General features: G+C 56.3%; 3 protein-coding genes across 8 annotated transcripts in view; 2 read left to right on the forward strand and 1 right to left on the reverse strand.

Annotated features, from left to right (window-relative positions):
• Nucleotides 1-443: 443 nt before the first annotated feature.
• SEMA3B (semaphorin 3B) lies at nucleotides 444-8,927 on the forward strand. 4 transcript variants are annotated; one of them, XM_047774802.1, is made up of 18 exons: nucleotides 444-713; nucleotides 2,178-2,364; nucleotides 3,110-3,267; nucleotides 3,438-3,500; nucleotides 3,912-4,031; nucleotides 4,112-4,205; nucleotides 4,392-4,511; nucleotides 5,436-5,581; nucleotides 5,677-5,788; nucleotides 5,896-5,965; nucleotides 6,047-6,191; nucleotides 6,521-6,740; nucleotides 7,001-7,092; nucleotides 7,169-7,210; nucleotides 7,448-7,605; nucleotides 7,710-7,765; nucleotides 7,855-7,994; nucleotides 8,491-8,927. In XM_047774802.1, exons 2-18 carry the CDS (start codon nucleotides 2,256-2,258, stop codon nucleotides 8,887-8,889), a joined length of 2,244 nt encoding a protein of 747 aa, XP_047630758.1. In that variant the 5' UTR covers nucleotides 444-713; nucleotides 2,178-2,255; the 3' UTR covers nucleotides 8,890-8,927. The 4 variants fall into 4 exon arrangements, with proteins under 4 accessions (XP_047630758.1, XP_047630775.1, XP_047630766.1 ...); XM_047774819.1 differs by having other exon boundaries at nucleotides 6,050-6,191; XM_047774810.1 differs by lacking the exon at nucleotides 444-713 and adding an exon at nucleotides 1,891-1,908.
• A 686-nt stretch (nucleotides 8,928-9,613) lies between these two features.
• On the forward strand, nucleotides 9,614-16,723 carry LSMEM2 (leucine rich single-pass membrane protein 2). Of its 2 annotated transcripts, XM_047774903.1 has the most exons (4): nucleotides 9,614-12,981; nucleotides 15,225-15,329; nucleotides 15,413-15,598; nucleotides 15,721-16,723. In XM_047774903.1, the coding sequence occupies exons 1-4, from the start codon at nucleotides 12,960-12,962 to the stop codon at nucleotides 15,852-15,854; spliced, it is 447 nt and encodes a 148-aa protein (XP_047630859.1). In that variant the 5' UTR covers nucleotides 9,614-12,959; the 3' UTR covers nucleotides 15,855-16,723. The 2 variants fall into 2 exon arrangements, with proteins under 2 accessions (XP_047630859.1, XP_047630849.1); XM_047774893.1 differs by having other exon boundaries at nucleotides 15,413-16,723.
• Nucleotides 16,362-16,925, reverse strand: part of IFRD2 (interferon related developmental regulator 2) — a 33,085-nt gene continuing 32,521 nt past the window's right edge. For both annotated transcript variants that reach the window (XM_047774866.1, XM_047774857.1), the window contains one exon: nucleotides 16,362-16,880. In XM_047774866.1, the coding sequence (XP_047630822.1) occupies nucleotides 16,800-16,880 (81 nt within the window). In that variant the 3' untranslated portion in view covers nucleotides 16,362-16,799. The remainder of the gene's footprint in view (nucleotides 16,881-16,925) is intronic.

The following is a 16,925-nucleotide window of genomic DNA, read 5'->3' on the forward strand; positions in this document are numbered from 1 at the left end:
CTCTCATCGAAGCCACTGCCAGCCAGGTGGCAGAAGTACTTCGTGGCCCAAGTGTAAGGAAGGACTGGGTCTTGGGGGCCCATCAGACCTCCAGCTGAGAACCCCCCTCCCCTGACCTCTGACTGCCCTTCCCAGCTGGCTCCTGGGAACCTAGGTGGCAGCTGAGCCGATCGTTACCCGCCTCCAGCTCCCCAGCTGTGGATGGGCAGGTGGAGAGCCAAGTCCCTGGGGGTGCCCCGTGTCTGGCTTTCCCTTCACCAGCTGCGCAGAGCCGCAGGGGCTGGGGGATCTCTAGGGCTTCTTCCTCCTTTGCCTTGACTGCCTGCCCCACTTCTAGAACCGCCGGTCTGAGGCATCCTATTGCTATGAAGCCCGACAGGACGGGGGGAGGGATCGACCCTACCCGCCGCCCCTCCCTTGTGCCCGCTCCACTCTGGCCTGGCCACCAACTCCAGCCGGTCCCGGCTGCCTGCCCAGTCACCCGATCCGCCCCGTAAACTTGACGGCGGGGCGCGGCTGGCTTGGTGGGGGCGGGGGCTGCTCCTTAAAGGAGCCGTCAGAGGGTGCCCTTCGGCCCCTAGGCTTCTCCCCTTCTCAAGGGTGAGAAGGGGCTAGGGTGAGGAGACGCTGCTGCCGGAGCTCTCTGTGGAGTGTGAGAAGGCAACCAGGTGTTTTGTGACATCGCAGACCTCACAGGCTTAGAAGCGGCAGTGGCAAGTGTCAATGGAAGGAGGGAGGGAGGTGGGAGTCCTAGGGTGGGAGGGGTCTGAGGCTGCCAGCTCGGCGCGGGCATTTGGGGAGAGCATCTGGGATGTGCCCCAGGACCTTGCCCCACACCAGGGCTCCTGTGCCTGGCACCTGCCCAGCCAGCTTCTGGGAAGGAGGGTGGGCATTGCAGCCAGAGCCCGGCCCCACCTGAGGGGTCCTGGGAAGGGCTCTAGCTCAGAGAAGTGGAGGGGTTCCGAGATGAGGAAACCTCCAGAGGCTCAGCTTAGGGAGACAGTGGAGGCTGGACAGAGAAGGGCAGTTCACCCGAACTGGGGCTGAGAGGCTGCCTCTGGCCCTTGGCTCTTCTCAGCTGATTCTTCTTGGGGCAGAAGTCTGAGCTCACAGAATTTCTGTGTGTGACCAGCCCCTCCCACTCTCTGGGGTGGGGAGAGTGAGGTCAAGTGCAAAGCTGGGGCTGCTGGATCCAAGAAGAAGCAGCCCCAAGTCCGAAACAGAGGCGTGTGCCCAGCCCTGGGTCTCCCCGCAGCCCTCTTTCCTCTGAGAAGTGGGTTTCCTGGGATGCCTCAGATTTGAAGGCAGTGATTGATGCCGCGGTTATATTTGCTTACCTGCATGTCCAGAGAGATGCATACACTTGTGTGCACACACACACACTCGTGCAACCCACACATATACATGCTTACAAAGTGCACACACCCCAGACATACACTCACGGTATAGGCATGCACACAATACCATGTGTGTGCATACTCACATGTGCCACACCTCCATGTTTAATAAAACACACTTGTCACGTGGTCTCACATAGATATGTACACATGTTCATATAGATAGACATACACACGTGTGCGATACAGATATACAGAGGGACCCTCAGGAGTGCATTCACACTCACAGGCGATCACACCATTGGCTCCAGCCCCAAGGTGCTTCTGTTTCTCTGCGGGGGCCTTGGGGGCACAGCCACATCCAGAGGCCCCGCCCCCCCATACTCTCACACCCATGATTGGCTTATTTTGCTCATTGCACTTGGCACCTCTGAAATAACTGCACCAATCTGAGTCCTTGCTGGCACTCTGCCTCCTCCTGCAGAGGGACCTTGTCTGAGTCCCCCAGTGCCCCCAGCCTCAGTCCCAGACTGGTGTAAAGTAGGCACACAGAGTTTGTGAATAAATGCCTGTGAGTGTGTATACAGAAGGGCGGGTTACTGGGGAGGGTGACGTGGTGGGGCGGGTGCCTGACACTGTGGGGTTGACCCCAGGCTGTGCCCAGCGTGGGTGTGTCTGTGATCGTGGCCAGGCAGGGCACCCTCTTCGGGAGAGGAGGGCTGAGGGCTGGGAGGCGGAGTGCGACCCCCCAGCCTCTTTCCCCGAGGGGCTGTAATATGATCCCTGGGGACTCCCCCCAGCCTCCCGCCCTCGCCCTTGCTGCAACTCCTTCTCTTCCAGATCCTGGGGCAGAGTCCAGGGCGGCTCAAGACTCCTCCACACACACCCGCTGAACCCTGAGCACCCTGAGCCCCGGGGATGGGGCGGGCCGAGGCCGCCGCCATGATCCCGGGCATAGCCATGTTCTGGGTGGCAGTGCTGGGGGGTGCTGCTCCCCACACCCCACGCCTTCGCCTCTCCTTTCAAGGTAGGTGCACCTGGCAGGCGGAAGGGCCCAGCTCCTGGTGGGCAGGAGAGGGACCCAGTGTGGGTAGGGGGCATGTGTTTGCTGTCACCCTGGGTGTGTGCCACTGGACCGAGTTGGATTGGGGACACTCTCAGGCCATTTCAGTTAACCCTTTCTGGTCTTGGTCCCCAAGCTCTCTGGCCACATTCTCATGCTTTCCCAGGAAGACCCCCTTCTGTCCCCATGGCAACCGATCCTGCCTCTGTCCCATCTCCTACTCCCAGGGCAGTTGAGGTGGGGCCATTAGAGCCCCCTTCCCACAACCACAGGGTGGTCATTAGGCAGCGGCATCAGCTTGAACCCAGGCACTGTGTGCCTATACAGTGAGTACATGTTTGGGGTGGCAGAGAACCCTCAGCTTGACTTTAGAGCTGGGGTTCCGGCTTCCCTACATGCGGGCCTACACCCCAGAACCCTTGCCTTCCTGTATGCTGGCCAGGAAACCCAGCTCAGAGACACCTCTTGTCTGAACACACCTGAGAAGCTGCACCTGCTTTCCCCATGGGTGGGGGCTGCACTGTCCACCCTGGATGCCCTGCACCTGGGTGGGTCTGTCCCCTCCAAGTGTAAACTCATACACATGTAAATTCACACGTGTGTGGGCCAGGTCACACACAACTTGGGCCTGTGAGAGAGACAACACGCAGGGCCTAGAGGAAGTTTGTAGCTTGGTGGGTGAATCCTTAGCAGCATCCCCATCCCACAGAGCTCCAGGCCCGGCATGGCCTCCGGACCTTCAGGCTGGAAAGGACCTGCTGCTACGAAGCTTTGCTGCTGGATGAGGAGCGTGGACGTCTGTTTGTGGGTGCCGAGAACCATGTGGCCTCTCTCAGCCTGGACAACATTAGCAAGCGGGCCAAGAAGGTGCCAGGGACCCTCAGCCCTAGCACTGTCCCTGGAAAGAGCCCCGGGACCCCACTCCAGGCTGCCTGGAGAGGCCTAGGAGGACAGACCCCCCCCCGAGTGAACCCCCTTAGCACAGAGAACAGCCCAAGTCCCTGACCTGTGCTCTCCCTCCCCCACCCTCCCCATAGCTGGCCTGGCCTGCCCCTGTGGAATGGCGAGAGGAGTGCAACTGGGCAGGGAAGGACATTGGTGTGAGTGTTGGCTGCCCGGGTGGGAGTGGGGAGGGTCAGCCCCTTACCCTAGAGATGGGCAGTGCTAAAACAGAGGCCTGCCTGTTCTAGCTGTGAGGGGGCAGGAGGGTCGAGGTGGCTGAAGTCCGGAGGTAGTGAGTCAGGGTCGGGGCTCATGTGATTCTTCTTGGGGGCCTCTGAGTCACAGGGGGCAATTCAGGCCTGTGCTTCCCCACGAACCCATGCTGGGGAGAGGTGGGCCGGGCTGGTCACCAAGGGCACCTGGGGGCCCGGAAGTCCATGTTAGTACTTGTCTGGGCCCATGCAGAAAAGAGGAAGGGGTGGGGGATGCCACTGGTGAGTTGTAACCCTTTACCGCCACCTCCCTGGGGGAGCCCTCATTGCTCCTGCCCCTGTCTGCGTACATGCCAGACCGAGTGCATGAACTTCGTGAAATTGCTGCATGCCTACAACCGCACCCACTTGCTGGCCTGTGGCACAGGGGCCTTCCACCCAACCTGTGCATTTGTGGAGGTGGGCCACCGGCTGGAGGTAAGGCCAGATCTAGTCAGGGAGGGCAGTTGGGAGGGTAAGGAAGGACCTGGCAGTAATGACTCCCCCCTGCCTCCCAGGAGCCCATGCTCCGCCTGGACCTTCAGAGGCTAGAGGATGGCAAGGGCAGGAGTCCTTATGACCCCAGACATCGGGCTGCCTCCGTGCTGGTGGGTGAGTCCAAAGGCTGGGACCCCAGTAGAACTCCTGGAACCCCTCAGAGACTCTAGCATCTCGCAAAGTCCCAAGACCCTACCTAGAGCCCTAGAGATCCCCATAGCCTCACTGAATTCCCAAAAGCCCCCCCACCCCCGTCCCTGAGCCTCCAGCTTTGCTAAGCAGCCCTTGCTCTGTCTATAGGGGAAGAATTGTACTCGGGAGTGGCCGCAGACCTCATGGGCCGGGACTTTACCATCTTCCGCAGCCTAGGCCAGCGTCCAAGCCTCCGAACAGAGCCACACGACTCCCGCTGGCTCAATGGTGAAAGGCTGGTGGGGCTGTTGGGAGGGTGCCCTCATCTCCAACAGAGCAGGTGCTGTGTCAGGCCCGTAAGGGGAGTGAGCCGTGAGTGCTCACCTGGTTCCTGCCCTGGTTCAGGCTCTGCACTAGGCACTGGGTCTCAGGGCAGACAAGATAAGTATGGCCATGCCCTCTTTAAGTTCACAGGCCTCAGAATGAATACACAAGAAGATCAGTTCCAACGGCCATGAGACACAATGAGAGAATAGAGAAGAAGGGCAAGGAGGCATGGTGGGGATGGTGGAGGTAGGGTTGGAGAAAGGAAGCCATCTGCTCAAGAGAGATGTGAGCTAATTCCCAAAATACAGCAGGATTGAGGAGAGAACATAAGAGCATTCCAGGCAGAGGGAATAATTAGTGCAAAGGGCCTGGGGGTAGGAACAAGCCAAGAGACAGACTCTTGAAGGAAGCAATGATAAGGGGCCTAGACTGTCAGGATAGGGTTGGGCCAGGGTAGATTATTCTGAGTGATGGGACCGAGCAGAGGATTTGAAGCAGGAGTGGGGCATCTACTTCCTGCTGGAGAGGAAGATTCATGAATGAAGGTAAAACCAGATACCCCATATCCCTCCTTTCTTGGCCCACTGGCATGGAGACATGCCAGGGGCAAGGTGAGAGGCCCACCCCTGGCCATGGTCCCCTGCCTGTGGACTTAGGTGGCCATGGTCTCTGCTGCCCTCTCGTGGTTTCTTCTTGATTTTACAGGCCCTCATTCTTTCGATTTGGGGTGGGGGGGGCTACTGTCTGAACTTGATCCTGGAGGTTGTGTCCGCTGCTGCCCCGAGGGTTTCTGCGGGCCTGAAAGGAAGGGGAGGTGGTGCGTGGGTCTCTTAGCTTGGGGAAGAGCCAGGACCTTGCTGACCCCACACCTCTTGCTGTGGCCAGAGCCCAAGTTTGTCAAGGTCTTTTGGATCCCAGAGAGTGAGAACCCAGACGATGACAAGATCTACTTCTTCTTCCGTGAGTCGGCAGTGGAGGCCACACCCACACTGGGACGCCTGTCTGTGTCTCGAGTTGGCCAGATCTGCAGGGTGAGGCATCCCTGGGCCACAGTCTGTGACCCCGTCCCCTCCCTTTTGCCTTTGTGTTGGTGTCCTGCCCTCATCCCTTCCCACTGACCCCACAGAATGATGTGGGCGGCCAGCGCAGCCTGGTCAACAAGTGGACTACATTCCTGAAGGCACGGCTGGTGTGCTCAGTGCCTGGCACTGAGGGTGACACAAACTTCAACCAGCTTCGTAAGTGACAGGAGTGGGGGATGGGGAGGTGGGGGATGGGGAGGTGGGGGATGGGAGGTGGCAGAGACTGCTGTGCACAGGCCCCCAGCTAGGTCCCTTCCCTGCAGAGGACGTGTTCCTGCTGTCCTCTCGAGATCGCTGGACCCCACTGCTCTATGCTGTCTTCTCCACATCCAGGTGAGGTGTGGGTGGGAGGCGGGCAGGGCTGGTTGGGCTCCACTTGAGCCCCCCCTACTCCACTTACATCTTCTCTTGCAGCAGCATCTTCCAGGGCTCTGCAGTGTGCGTGTACAGCATGAATGACGTACGCCGGGCCTTCCTGGGACCCTTTGCGCACAAGGAGGGGCCCTTGCACCAGTGGGTGTCCTACCAGGGCCGCGTCCCTTACCCCCGACCTGGCATGGTGCGTAGCCCAGGGCCTCCCACCACGACCTGCTTAAAGCTTCAGTGGTGAAGAACTTGGCATGGGGTTTTCTTGGTGAATGTGGTTTCTTCCTGTTGTTATTGGGAAAACATTGTGTTCATCAGACAGGGCTCTGCAGGGGAGGCCATGTTTCCCCCTCAGACTCCCAAGGGCAAGGCTGGGGCTCTTCTCTCAGATTCCCAGGGCGGGCCTCTGGCCATTACCCCTACCCCCTGCCCCAATGCCCGGTTCTGGGAGGTCTCCTCTGGAGGGCTGCCCACCAGGCCCTTATACCCACATCCTTGTTGTGCCTCCTCCCCACCCTCCAGTGCCCCAGCAAGACCTTTGGCACCTTCACTTCCACCAAGGACTTTCCTGATGATGTCATCCAGTTTGCCCGGAACCACCCCCTCATGTATAACTCAGTCTTGCCCATGGGGGGACGCCCTCTCTTCCTACAAGTGGGTGCCGGGTACACCTTCACTCAGATTGCTGCCGACCGAGTAGCAGCTGCTGATGGACACTACGACGTCCTCTTCATTGGCACAGGTCAGGGCCCTGGCATGGCCACCCACAGATCCAGGCCAGGCCCTTTGGCCTGTGAGTGGAAGCTCCCCCAGTTCAGTCCCATCTCTGTATCTTTGCTGGGATGGTGTCCCCATCTCCTTCTGGATGCTGCACTGATTGCTCTAACCCATGTTCTTCACCTTCCCGATCATGCTGAGGGTGGAGGTCTCAGAGGTGAGGAGAGCCCTGGCCCTAGCTGTCAGGGAACACAAGGAGTTGCTCGCCCCCTCTCATCCCTGCAGATGCTGGCACAGTGCTGAAGGTGATCTCTGTTCCCAAGGGTGGCCGGCCTAATGCTGAAGGGCTGCTCCTGGAGGAGCTGCATGTGTTTGAGGTGAGGCCTAGCCCCCATTATCTGGGGTACTCCAACCCCTTGGAGCCCTGTTCCTAGTGCTCCTTCTCCTTCTCAGGACTCAGCAGCTGTCACCAGCATGCAAATCTCCTCCAAGAGGGTAAGTGACCAGAATGCTTTGGGGTGGAATAGACCCACCCCAGCGTGTTCCCAGCCCCCCCCCTTTCCTCTCTTGGTAGTTGTAAGTCTTGGGTTCGAGTACAGGTTCTGCCCCCGCTAGACTGTGTGACCTGAGACCTCAGTGTTTCCATTTGTCAAGTGGGGAAAGAGATCCCTGACTGATGCGAGGCGGGTACAGGGCCGCCCTCGGTCAGCCTGGAGCCCCTTGTACCCCTAGCACCAACTGTACGTAGCCTCTCGGAGCGGGGTGGCCCAGATTCCGTTGCACCGCTGTGCTGCCCACGGCCGCGCCTGTGCCGAATGCTGCCTGGCACGTGACCCCTACTGCGCCTGGGATGGGGCCGCCTGCACGCGATTCCAGCCCAGTGCCAAGAGGTGGGCAGGGGTGGGGGCAGGGGGAGGGTTGCCTGGAGGGAGACTTTCACTGCCCCTGGCTAAAAGAAGGGCTCACAGAGGCCCCAATGTTCCCACCTCCCCAGGCGGTTCCGAAGACAGGACATAAGGAACGGTGACCCCAGCACGCTGTGCTCTGGAGGTGAGTGCCCCAGCTTGCTCCCACCCCTCAACCTTTGAAGACTGCCCCATCCTGCCTTGCCTGAAATCTGACATTCCTCTTGTCCCCAGACTCTTCCCATCCCGAGCTGCTAGAGCGGAAGGTGTTCGGTGTAGAGGGAGGTAGCGCCTTCCTGGAGTGTGAGCCTCGCTCGCTGCAGGCACGAATGGAGTGGACCTTCCAGAGCGCTGGGGAGACCGCTAGCACTCAGGTGAGCTCCCCCTCACCCCCCAGGTCCTTGTCCTGCTCCCAACGTCCAGGAAGTGCCCCTGATTAATGAGACCCTTGGCCTTCTTCGCAAGTCTGGACGAGGTCCAGCCCCGCCCAATGAGTCTCCACCTAATCAAACCCCTTACTCCAGTTTGGACCCTTGCCTGCACTCCGCTTTCAGTTGAGGCCCTTTTCCTCTAACTAGGCTCCTGGCGCCCCGCAGCGTCTGAGCGAAGCCCCGCCCTCGCCCCGCCTACCGGGGGGGCCCGCCCCCGACCCGCCCCCCACGTTCAGGCGAACTCTGCTCTGTTCGGGTTTCCACATGAAGACAAAGGTCCTCCTGTCCCTAACTTTCAAATGCATACGTGCAGGCACCCCTTTCCTGCTTCTGCTCGGCCGCTATTGGCCCTTTGCCCCTCCTGTCTCACGCTGGGAACCGGAAGCCCAGTTCCCCATCCTGACCCTGACGCTCCGCCTCACGCTGGCCCCGCCCGCAGGTGCCGGCAGAAGAGCGCTGCGAGCGCACTACGCGGGGGCTGTTGCTGCGCGGGCTGCGGCGTGGAGACTCCGGCGTGTATCTGTGCGCAGCAGTGGAGCAAGGCTTTTCGCAGCCGCTGCGTCGTTTGGCGCTGCACGTGCTGAGTGCCACGCAGGCCGAAAGGCTGGCCCGGACAGAGGAGGCTGCTCCTGTCGCACCGCCAGGACCCAAGCTCTGGTACAGGGACTTCCTGCAGCTGGTGGAGCCCGGAGGCGGTGGCAAGAATTCCTTGCGAATGTGTCGTCCACAACCCGCGCCGTGCCCACTGCCTCCTGAATCGCGGAGGAAGGGCCGCAACCGGAGGACACACGCCCTAGAACCGCGTGCTGAGCGGGGGCCACGCAGCGCAGTGCACTAGTGATTCTGTCGTCCCCACGCCGGGGACTGGGGAGGAGGTGACAGGCGGGAGAGGGGGCAGTTAGACCCTGGGAGACAGCTAGGGGCCCGACACTGCGGTTCCTGGTGGAGGGAGACACGGACCGACAAGCCCTGGCCAAGGGGCAGCTGTGCCCGCTTATTTATTAACAGGATAACGCTTGAATGTAATCCCAATAGGGGTGGCCCAGGCTGGGTACAGGGTACAGATGGTCGGGAGGAGGCAGAGAAGCGGGGTTCCCGAGCGTTGACCTGGGTGGGGGAGGTGCCCGGAATGCCCACCCTGGGGAAGGACCATCTCTTTGGGCGATGAGCAGAAAGCTGTGAACAGGCTGGGTGGGTGGGATGGGGCAGCCTGGTTGTACTAATGCAATAAACATTATCAGCTGAAGCTGGAATGTCCCCAGTAGAAAACCGCTGGTCCTAGTATTACCAAATCAGGTTCTTGAACTCTTTTTTTTTTTTTCTTTATTTCTTTTTAGCTTCTTGTCTTTTCTAGGCCCACACCTGAGGCATATGGAGGTTCCCAGGCTAGGGGTCGAATTGGAGCTGCTGCTGCCGGCCTACGTCACAGCAACACGGGGTCCGTGCCTCATCAGCGACCTACACCACAGCTCACAGCAACGACAGATCCTTAACCCACTGAGTGAGGCCAGGGATCGAACCCAAAACCTCATGGTTTGTAGTCGGAGTCCTTAACCACTGAGCCATGACCGGAGCTCCCTTGAACTCTAACCAATAGAAATTGATAAGAGGTTAGAGGGGCTTTATTGGGACTCCCGTTACAGTATGGGGGGCAAACAAGAAACAGGTGCCCAATAAGCAGCAGGTGCCCTTGCTCACACCATGAGGGAAGTGGGGAGGGGGCAAGCTGGTTCTTTAAATGGAGTGATGGTGGTGGCAAATTGATTGATCAGTGGGAGGAGTGGCTTAGGTGGTGTGTCCACCCCCTTGTTGGTGCTGTGTGCAGGGATCAGGCACAGTAATCTGCTTTTGCTCCCTATCCCTGAGAAGTGGCAGTTTGGGTTTTGGCCCTTTTGTTTCTTATTGTTCATAATTTACCCCAGCTGCATGCATGTAGTTATTTTTAGTCCCTGATAGTTTGTCTGTATTCTTTTGCTTGAGGAAGAGACATTTGTCCAGGTATAACCCTGCAGCAAAGAGTCCTAGGTTGCACCCTGTCTCTTCACCCACTCCCCCCTGACTCCCACTGCCCCCAAGGATTCCTCAGCTCTTAAGGGCTAAGGGCTGATGATCTCTTCTTCTGAAACTATTCCTGCTGGGCAGGGGATGCAGACCCTATCCTACCCTAGGGGTGTAGAAATCCCTTGTTGACTGTTTTAGGTTCCTATAGGGACCTGGGCTACCCTCAGCTGGAATGAGTTGGAATCCTTGAGCCATCTTGAGTCTTGAAACTGTTGGAACCTAGAAGGCACAAACTTAACCCCAAGGTTAAACAGGGGCCAAAAAGGAGGATAGTAATAGCCACTAAATGGCCCAGAGTGGGCAGGAACCAAGTTCATTTGGGGAGGCATTCCCTAACTGATGACCACACAGCCGGTGGTATCTCCCCTGCCAAAAATGTGAAGCTGTTCTGCTTGGGTGTGTATTTTTATAATATTAACATTTCTCCTGTCTCATTGATTCAGGTGCAGGAGGAAGTATTAGTTATCCCACAAATTCTGCCTTTTTCTGTCAGAAGGCAATTAAGAGCTAAACGATTATCTAGAGTTAAATTAGCCAACGAAACAAGAGCAGCCTTAAGTCCTGATAAGGCCTACCCTGTCTGGATTATCACATAACCAAGCTGTCTGGTGAGACTGCTCAGTGTTGCTTCCTGATAGATAAAGCCTCCCTGTGGAGCTGCAGTCCTGTGGCTAGCCTTGCCACTGCTAAGATCATTGCTCCTGCTCTCTGGGTTTGGTGGTGAAAATCCCTCTTATACCTCTAGTTCCCTCTCCTATGAAGGGGACATCATCACTGCAGTTAGAGGCCATAGGTTGATTGGAAAAGGTCAGGGTCTGGCTATAATTCCATAACACAGGGTGGTTTGGGTGTCTGCAGAACAAAGCCCTTCGGAGGTGCAGAAGTGAATGTCTGCCTCATGGTTATTTGGAGCTGGGAGTCCTTGAAGGACAAAGCTATTGCTAGTATGTGTGCAACTCGGGGGAGAAGTAACCATTCTGTTGGTCGTTTAGATCATATGATGTCATAAAAGTCTTAATAAAAATCCTCCAGTATGATTCTGTCAGAGAGCAGAGGCGGGAAAGTCAGCTCACTATTTGTTCCGTATCCCACAAGTGGGTTGAATTTGATTTCAAGGAGATGGAAAATTTCCTTATTTGAAACAGCACACATGGGTGAGGTTGTAAGTACAGTGTATTGTTGTATAAGAAGCAGAACATCTGATATAATTATACCTGGGGGCGGGATTGCATTGGAGGTGTGTGAAACAAATGCCATTTGTGGAATTTAACTTAGTGTGCCCCATGCCTTGGGTCCCATTGTATGGGGGAGTCAGGTAAAAGCCCTGGGATAGCCCCCTGGAAGGTGCGAGTGTGCCTAGCAGAGGTCAAGGGAGTAGTGATTTAGGTAGTCATCGGAAATTGTAGGTTCAGGTGAAATGCAAGAGAAAGGCTACTAGCCAGCTGGGGCTGTTGATGGCATGGCCAGCATTCTTGTAAATATTCCTCTTTGAATATGATTTTGGAAATGTTAAGTGAGTTTTCTTGTCATTGTCCCTATTCCACCCCTAGCCTAGGAACTTCCTTATGCTGTAGGTGTGGCTCCTAAAAAAAAAAGGGAAAGAAAGTCATTTTCCTGCCTGCAATGTCAAGGGTGACTCAAGGCTCCCTTGGAGCGATGAGGATGCATTGTCTTAGGATCTGGAGCCCACCAGGTCCTTGGGGCATGTTGGTTGATCATTTGGTCTGTAGGTCCCTCTTTGTGATGGTATCTCATCCCAATTTCGCCAGGAACTCGGGCTGCTTAGGGTTGTTTCTTTGTTGCCCACAAGAGGGAGCTTGCAACATGCCCCCCCCCCCACCTCCTTCTGACAAAAGGCACACTGGTTTCCCCCCAGGTGGCTCCTAGGCTGTCAGCCTGGGTTTGTCAGCCCTTTAGGGTCCCCTCGACGACACAGTGGGTCAATCACAGCAGCCCAAAGCTGTGTTTTCTTCACTGGCCTCTGTTAAGTCTCACTGCTGAGGATGGACCTTGAAGGCCTCCTCTACCAAGGCTGACAGCGGGGTTTGGGGCCCAGCCTCAAGCTTTTGTAACTTTCTCCTGAGCGCGGGAGAAGACTGGGTGGTCAAATGCAGGGCTAAGAGCGATGTCCCTTGTGCAGACTCAGGGTCTTAATTGGTGCCCTTCCTGAATGCCTGTCACCCGGCTCAGGAAGACTGCTGGGTTTCCCTCTTTGGGTTCTGCGTCACTTCTGGGACCTTGTCAGAATCTAGGCTTTGCCATCCACCTTTTCATTGCTTCTGACAGACGAGGAATATACTGTCCCATCCTGGCCTATGTGCTTGTGACCTTCCGAGTGTTACCCCTGCTTGATCCATGTGGTGGTGTGGATTGGTGGCTACTGGGCTCTCTGTGTGGTTTGGGGATGTCTTTGCCTCCTTCTAATAAAAGGCACACTGGTTTTAGCCCAGGTATCTTCTTGTGCACAGGAGTCCCTTCAATGTCTTGGTTACCATGGGGGACATCACTGGAGGTATGAGGAGGTTTGTTTGGCTGAAGGCTCCATGTCCCTGCACGTGTGAGTAGCAGGGTGTCCTGGGAAAGACCGTAGCCCCAGGCCCTAGTTGAGGTACATCCTCCCCTGGGCTCCAGCACCAGGCAGAGTCCAGGCTGGTCTATGTGGGTCACTCTGCCCCTTCCCATGGTGTTGCCCCCTCTAAATATAGCCCAGTGGGCTGAGCTCAGTCCTATTTTCAGTGCAGGCTGGGAGGTGGCCAGGCCTTCCCCAGGGTCATAGGAGCCACTTCTACTCCCTCCTGTCCTGCTACTGGGCACGCTCATCGGCTCCTGGCTGCCCACCCACCCACCATGCCCGAAGGAACCCAAGAAGGTAGGAAAATAACTTGAAGGGAGGGTAAGGCCCCAATCCTCTGACTCTGTGGACCATGGGGAAACCTGGCCTCTGTCCCACTGACCTCATTTTCTTCACTCATTCGTCACTATATCCCAGAAGAGAGACCTGCCCCCGCTGTGCATGAAGGAACGGCTTACTGAGTCTGGAAAGCCTCTTCAGCTCAGGCCTATTCCTCCTGCAAGGGACTGCAGGGGGTGCTTAGAGGAGCTTCCCCACTTGGGGGAAGAGTAAATCAGAGCCTGTGCTTAAGTGGGCCAGGCAGTCTGGCCAGTGCAGTTCTTCCTTCGGGGAGGACACTGGGATTGGGGGTGGGAAATGGTTTTGGATAGCGTTTGGGTGCATGGCCCAGGGACTGGGAGTGTATAGGATTCTAGCCTGAAACGTGGGCTAAAAAGTTGGGGTCCCTTGGCTTGGCCTGTCTGACTTCTAGTTAAGACTTTGGTGGCTACCACTCATTGCCCCACTGTATTCAAGAGGGATGGAGGGTCGGAGGGACAAGAGCATTGACTTGGGAAGCTTCAGATACAGTGCTGCTCCAAGGCTCCAGCCTGATCTAATCACTCCTCCCATCACATTTTCAGCATTTTATACTGGATGGGAGGGGCCTGGCCCCGGGTGTGGGGGCATCTTAACAATAACATTTACTAGGGTTTTTCCTGGTAACAGAATCCAAGTTCAATTTAAAGTGTGTGAAAAGCACAGCCAAGTGCAAAGAGGGAATTTAATATGAACCTCAAACTACCATCACCCAGTCATAATGACAGCCAGTACGTGTTTTTGTTTCACTTTTTTTTTGTCTTTTGTCTTCTTGGGGCCACACCCACAGCATATGAAGGTTCCCAGGCTAGGGGTCAAATTGGGGCTGAAGCTGCCGGCCTACATCACAGCCACAGCAACTCGGGAGCCAAGTTGCATCTGCGACATACACCACAGCTCACGGCAACGCTGGATCCTTAACCCACTGAGCGAAGCCAGGGATCAAATCCACATCTTCATGGATCCTATTCAGGTTCATTAACCACCGAGCCACAATGGTAACTCCTGTTTCACTTTCTTTTGAGCATGGCAGAGGCCCGTTTGAAGCAAATCACAAAGGTTGAGGTACTGTACTGAAAGTGATAGGCCCAGAGTCCAGTCACCCTTGCCTGTGTCAGGAGGTATCCCTGCAGTGTCCCTCCATTTGACATCTGAAGATCTCAAGGGGCCAAGATTTAAAGGAGGGGAAAAAAAAACAACACAAAAAACCCCAGGATACAATGTTTAGAAATCACAAAACGAACACTCCACTGGGTCTGAAAATAATTAAAATCACAGAAAAAGTACACAGATTGCAGTGACTACATGGGCAGAGGCTGTGAACTAGGAAACCACACACATATTGGTCAGGCTCCCCAAGCAAAGAAAACCAACCAAATTGGTCAAGAAAAGCCTTTCCTCATTTCCCAACTTAGCAAATATATGTGTGCACTTAGGTATATTAAACTTTTTTCAATGGAGATGCTAATGGTGGCAATATTGTACTCTTTGGGTGGCTGTGGACAGCCATTCCTGAGGTCGCTTTGGTAATAGCCTAAAAGAAAAAGTCCCTGTCTTGGATCCAGTAATCCTACTTCTGGGAATCTGTCGTTAATAACTATGGGGAAATTGGGGAAACCTTTATACTATCATGCATGTCCTTTTCTAGGGTTTATTGGAAACAACCGAAATGCCCAGGCAGCCTAGAAGGGATGCCTGAGGGGAGACCTCAGAGGCAAGCACAACAGTTTGATAACAAAGGCCGGTCTCCTGTGCAATGTTAAGTGAAAAACAGTAGCGTTCCCAGAAACAGAGCAGAATCATGCTGAGTACATCTAAAGGGGGCAGAGTGAGGCTGGGAGGGAAAGGCACAAGGCTGCCTAGAATGGGGCTGCTGCTGCTGGGGACAATGAAGAGACCCCAGGCACAGGGTCTACAGGGAAAACTGATAGCAGAAAAGGCAGGAATGAATTTCATGGGTTGTGGGTTTAGTCCTCCCAGTCAACGGCACCTGCTATTACTGTGGGCGAAAGGGGTTGTTTTGGCTCCAAATCAGGGATCATTCCTCAGTTGGTGTTAGGAGCTTAGGAGCCAAATGCCCCCTCTCCTCCCTACCTTTTCTGAGCTCCTGCTGCTCCTGGAGGCCATCTAGGAGAAGAGAGGGGGTGAATCCCCGGCTGAAACACCCTGCACTACCCCTGCAGACACCGCAGCACCAACGACAAGAAACCGGGCACCGGTGGCCCCCAATCACGTGCAGGAGGTGCGCCTGTACCAGGTGGAGTCCATCAGCGATCTACACAGCGGAGGTGAGAAGGGGCGGGGGAGCGGGACAGATGGACTGGGAGGAAGGAGGAAAACAGGCACACCTGATGCCCCATTCTCCCTGCAGATCCACTGTGCCCCTACCTGGCGGAAGAGGCGCAGCCATGGGACGAGCTCCTGGGTATCCTGCCTCCATCACTATGCGCCCAGACCGGCTGCAGCCCTGTGCACAGTCGCGGCGGCTTCCTGCTGCTGCTTGCGCTGCTGGTGCTCACCTGCCTGGCGCTCGCTGTCCTGGCAGTCTACCTGAGTGGTAGGGAGGGTACAGGAAGCCACTGGAATGGAGAGTCTGAGCCAGGGAAGGGCTGGGTGGGTAGGAAGTCGTGGGGTGCTCTGTCGTCGGCTAATCCCTTATTCTCGCCGTCTGTCTTGCAGTGCTGCAGAGTGAGTCCCTCCGCGCGCTGGTGCACACGCTGCGCGCGCAGGAAGAGGTGCTACTCAAGCTCCGGCTCGCCAGCCTCAGCCAGCTGCGGAGACTCAATTTCAGTGAAACCCGAGCACCTAGCTGAGAAGCCCCTTGGACCTGGGGCCTGGGGGGGTATCTGTAGGGGAGATAAAGTGGTCGCTGACAGGTTTCTCCTCTCCCACTGCGACTCGACACTTCCTTGGTGAGGGTTTTGTATGACCCTGAGGTGACCCCAAGGCTCCCTGCCTTTCTTGACTTCTCAGGCTAGACCTAGCCAAGCATTCTAATGCCAAGCCCTGCTTTGGGTGGCCCAAGGTTAGGGGAAGCAACACCAGCCTCCTGGCTCCTCCTCTGGCCTCCTGCAGCTAGAGGTTCAGAAGTCTAGAAATAGTTGCTCACCCCAGTCACCCAAACTGCCAGGCCCCCTGGTGGGGGTCCAGCCTCAGCTCTCAGAAAACAGGCTGGGCTCTGAGCAGGGGGAGGAAGGCCACTGGGGAGAGACTATCTTGGAGGGCAAAGGGGAGCTGGAGATAAGGAGGCCCAACTGGGTCAAGCCTGGGTTAGTGGAGAGAGAGAGGGAGGTCAGGCACAAACAGCCAGAAGCCAGGGCCACAGAAGACTGAGCACTGTTTAATTATCTCTAATACTCTTTAAAAATCAGCACATAAATCCATTCCAGGTAGTCTCACTTCCCCACCTGTTGTAGTGGCATGTGTCCAGATCCCACCCCCTGGAAGTGGTTCATCCCAGGGGAGCAAGACCTGAGAAAGGAAGGCACAGCCCTCTTCTGCCTGCCCCACAGCCCTGTGACAGGCTCACAGCTGGCCTGGCCTGAGACAGGGCAGGAAGAAGCCACAGGGCTGAGTGCAGGGGCAAATTGCCAGGGTCCCAAACGGCCTGGCCTCTAGCCTCCCATACTCATCTCTGTTTTTGGTTTTGTCATTAAAAAAATAAAGTGACAATTCCTGGCAAGTACCAGGTATTGCACTGTCTTCTGTTAAAAGTATAGGCAAGGACGTGGACAGTCTCCACTTCAGCTGGTCCTGCCTCACAGGATGTCTGCCCGCTTGTCCCGCACACGGCTGCGAGCCTTGGTCCTGGCTTTGAAGGAAGCAGCGTTGTACAGGTGCTGGAATGGGGGCAAAGAATGAGGATCTAGTGAGATGGGGAGGGG

The sequence above is a fragment of the Phacochoerus africanus genome, chromosome 1, assembly GCF_016906955.1.
Source record: "Phacochoerus africanus isolate WHEZ1 chromosome 1, ROS_Pafr_v1, whole genome shotgun sequence".
NCBI lineage: Eukaryota > Metazoa > Chordata > Mammalia > Artiodactyla > Suidae > Phacochoerus > Phacochoerus africanus.